Source organism: Lytechinus variegatus, chromosome 10, assembly GCF_018143015.1.
Source record: "Lytechinus variegatus isolate NC3 chromosome 10, Lvar_3.0, whole genome shotgun sequence".
Classification (NCBI taxonomy): Eukaryota; Metazoa; Echinodermata; class Echinoidea; order Temnopleuroida; family Toxopneustidae; genus Lytechinus; species Lytechinus variegatus.
Genome location: NC_054749.1, coordinates 4,932,945 through 4,936,311, shown reverse-complemented (window position 1 = coordinate 4,936,311; position 3,367 = coordinate 4,932,945). Strand labels below are relative to the sequence as shown.

The 3,367-nt window shown below is 34.6% G+C and overlaps 1 protein-coding gene across 1 annotated transcript; it reads right to left on the bottom strand.

The window, feature by feature from the left end:
* Positions 1-1,916: 1,916 nt before the first annotated feature.
* Positions 1,917-2,462, bottom strand: LOC121422576 (G-protein coupled receptor 84-like). The gene has a single exon (XM_041617724.1). The coding sequence runs from the start codon at positions 2,460-2,462 to the stop codon at positions 1,917-1,919; it is 546 nt and encodes a 181-aa protein (XP_041473658.1).
* Between the last annotated feature and the right edge of the window lie 905 nt (positions 2,463-3,367).

The following is a 3,367-nucleotide window of genomic DNA, read 5'->3' as shown; positions in this document are numbered from 1 at the left end:
TATATCTAATTTATTGTCTATATATATTATTTATTGGTAATACTAAATTCTGATTTTTCCTTCATTTTTAATATGTAAATATAATTGAACCATTTTATTATCTTAATTCAGGACCCCACTGGAAATAAGCTTTCGAGCTTTCGTGGGTCATCCTGTGCAAGCCTGTTGTTTTAATGCTACTGTATATATGTTATGGTGACTTGCCAAATAAAATCAATCAATCAATCAATAAGGTAAATGATTAATTTAAGTCAAATGAATATGATGGGACCTACATAAAAGCAAACTTGTAAAACTGCAGGTCCTGGTAAAAAAAAAGTTGTGAGTAGTTAATTGTGGAATAGAGATAAATTCCTGACCTACTTTTTTTTAAATTTTCATTTAAATACAGAAAAAATGAAATAAAACCATTAAAAAATAGAATATCGAAGGGTCAAGGCAATTCCAATGCATTCAAAAGATACTAGTATATCCTTCCAAAAATACCCATATACATGTGTATACATAATTTCGTAAATAATATCTTGTATATTTCTGTCGAAATGTGCATGTAATAACATGGTTAAAGAAAGTAATAGCACGTTGCTCAGCTGAGGCCCGTTGCATAAAACCTTTTACCTGAGAAAAGTCAGGTTGTTTTTACCGGAGTTTTCGCCCTGTGTTAAAGTCATTGGCAGAAATCAGACTATATAACGTTAGTTTTCAGCTTTTACCAGAGTTTTCTCGGGTAAAAAGTTTTATGCAACAGGCCCCTGGTATACTAAAACAGATACAAAGTTAAAGCCACAGGAAAACACAAAAAAGAAATGCGGTAACTTAGTCATGGAGATCAAGATAACGAGAAAAAAGCAGTTTGCGTTTAAAAGAAAAATGGAAGTGCATCCTGTTATATCTGGCGGGAGAATGTTTCAGTACTTTGGTCCTGTGAATATTTGTGTGTGTGTGTGAGCTTGTTATATTCAAAATTGTTCATCGAATTGTACTTGTACTTGATTTATTTATGAGTGTGAGCAGATCTTCTGGACAGTGGTGTGGTGTGTTGTGCGTGTGTGTCTGCGTGTATGTGTGTGTGTGTTAGGGCGGGGTGGGGGGAGGGGGAGGGGGAAGTTGGTGTTTATACATTTTTATAATAACTGATTTCATTGTTTTCTTTTAAGATATATATGATTCATGACTATATTAAGTTAGTGAAAAAGGGTGAAAATATGAAATGAAAAGTATTATATGTGATTTGAAATGCTAAATTGAAATGTTTTGTAACTATTTGTTCATGAAATCAGAATAAAAACAGTATTCAAAACAAAACAAAAGTGTGTGGAAATTGTTCGAGTTCAAGGGAGATGGTATTGATTACTTTTTGAGAGTCACAGCAGATATTTTTAATGGGAATATGTCGTTCATACACAAGTGAGGACCTTTGGGGTTTTTTCTTGTCAAATTTTCCTTGGGGAAAATGTGCCCCCCCCCCCTGGAAAATCCTGAATCCGTCCCTGTGCTTATGCAACATTCCTCAATCCATTTCAAAGTCCGTTTTCTAAAGTTCTTTTTAATTCATACTTCCTTGTACATATGCGTGTACAATAACAATATTAGTTTCTACTGTATTCATTTTATTGCTTTTGACACAGTATTCGTCATGCCATAACTGTAAATGTTATTTCTATGTTTGCGTATGCAAAACTAAATGAGATGAACGGAATTTGTTATTTATCCTAAAAAAAAACTATTACAAATTTAAATAAATCACAGAGGCGTATAACTTAATGATAGTCAATAGTCCCATATTTTATATTTACATTTTGCCCCGCATTTTGTATTCAGGCAAGAATAAAAAGGAACCACAAAATCATATTACTACAATTTGATTGACTTTTACTGAAAGATCGATTCAAATTTTCATTTTAACATGAAGGAATTCATCCTGCATCCCTCATTCGTCTCAGCCACTCGACAGGCATAGGAATTCGTTTATATCTGCATGTGATTATAAAGACCATCACTTCCCGAAATGCACGAATCTTTCCCGCATAAATAATGGGATTGACACAGCTGTTAAAGAATATCAGTGCTACACCCCATCGATGTACGCCTAATATATCGCGAGGATCGAGCCATACGGTAAATGGATAGGGAATGAAGCAAATGATGAAAACAACGAGAACCACTAACAAGCTTTTGATAACGGCCAATGTCGCTGTCCTCTGAGAAGCATCATCTTTTCTTCGTTGTCTACAGGGACCATTTCCACAGGCTGGCTGACCACCCTCTGTTCTTGGGGAAAGTTCTATTGCATCTTCAACGTCTAGGTTGGTGTTACAAGTTGTCTGGCTCGAAGGTTGATCTTTGTTGGCATCAGAAGGATCATTCACTGATCCACTGTCATCTCGTTCATCATCTGTTGTAGCAATATCATCTTCATTTCGTCCAGCTGCGTGAGATCGTGGCTTTGCTTTCACTATCATCTCACGCTTTGCCACAAACCGCCAGAGCTTTAGGTAGCTAACTACGATGATTACAAGATGACAAAATATATGAATGCCTTCGATTACAAGCACAAAGCCATCTGAAACTTCCAATGTGTATCCTACGCTCACACAAATTATATTCAAAATCCATGATGAGCTGATCATGAGGATAACATTCCGAGTGCTGAAGAGATTCCAGGATCGAGAAGGGCTCTTGGTTATATAGTCCGGGTTATAATTGAGCAAGGTGCCACACGAAAAAGGAGAAATTTTCATATAGTGCTTCTAGACCAGTTTTTTACGCTGAATATGAATATATGAGGTAACCAGGCTGTATCCTGAAAATTAACCCGTGAGGGCGCTTTTTTCAAAATGGCCGCCAAATTTTCAGAACATTAGAATTTTCGTACATAGATTTTGACATAAACATTCAATTGCCACAAAATTAGTGTCATTTGAAAGACAAATAAATTTCCTACAATTTGGTACCATATACAGGGGATAAGTAGGTCATTTGGCTGAGATTTTAAGTAGAAAAATGCATTTTTTGTCATTTTTTCCCCAAAATTGAAAATTTTGTAAATACATGATTTCACATAATTCTAAGAAAAATGAATCAATGACCTTGAAATGTTCCAGAAAACTTTATTGATATACTATTATGATGTGGATGAAATTCCAACTCTGTATCATTCTTCTTAGCAAATTTATAAGGTATCAAACTTGAATACTTCAATTTCAGAAATGTCGCTTTTTTTCTGCATTTCCATAGACTAATATGTATAACATGTATAATATGTATAATGTATACTGTAGTCAAAAATTAAATCCAATTATCTCCGCTCGTTAGTCACTTGGATAGTTAAGAGTAGGCTTTTCTATATCAGCTACATAAAACAAAA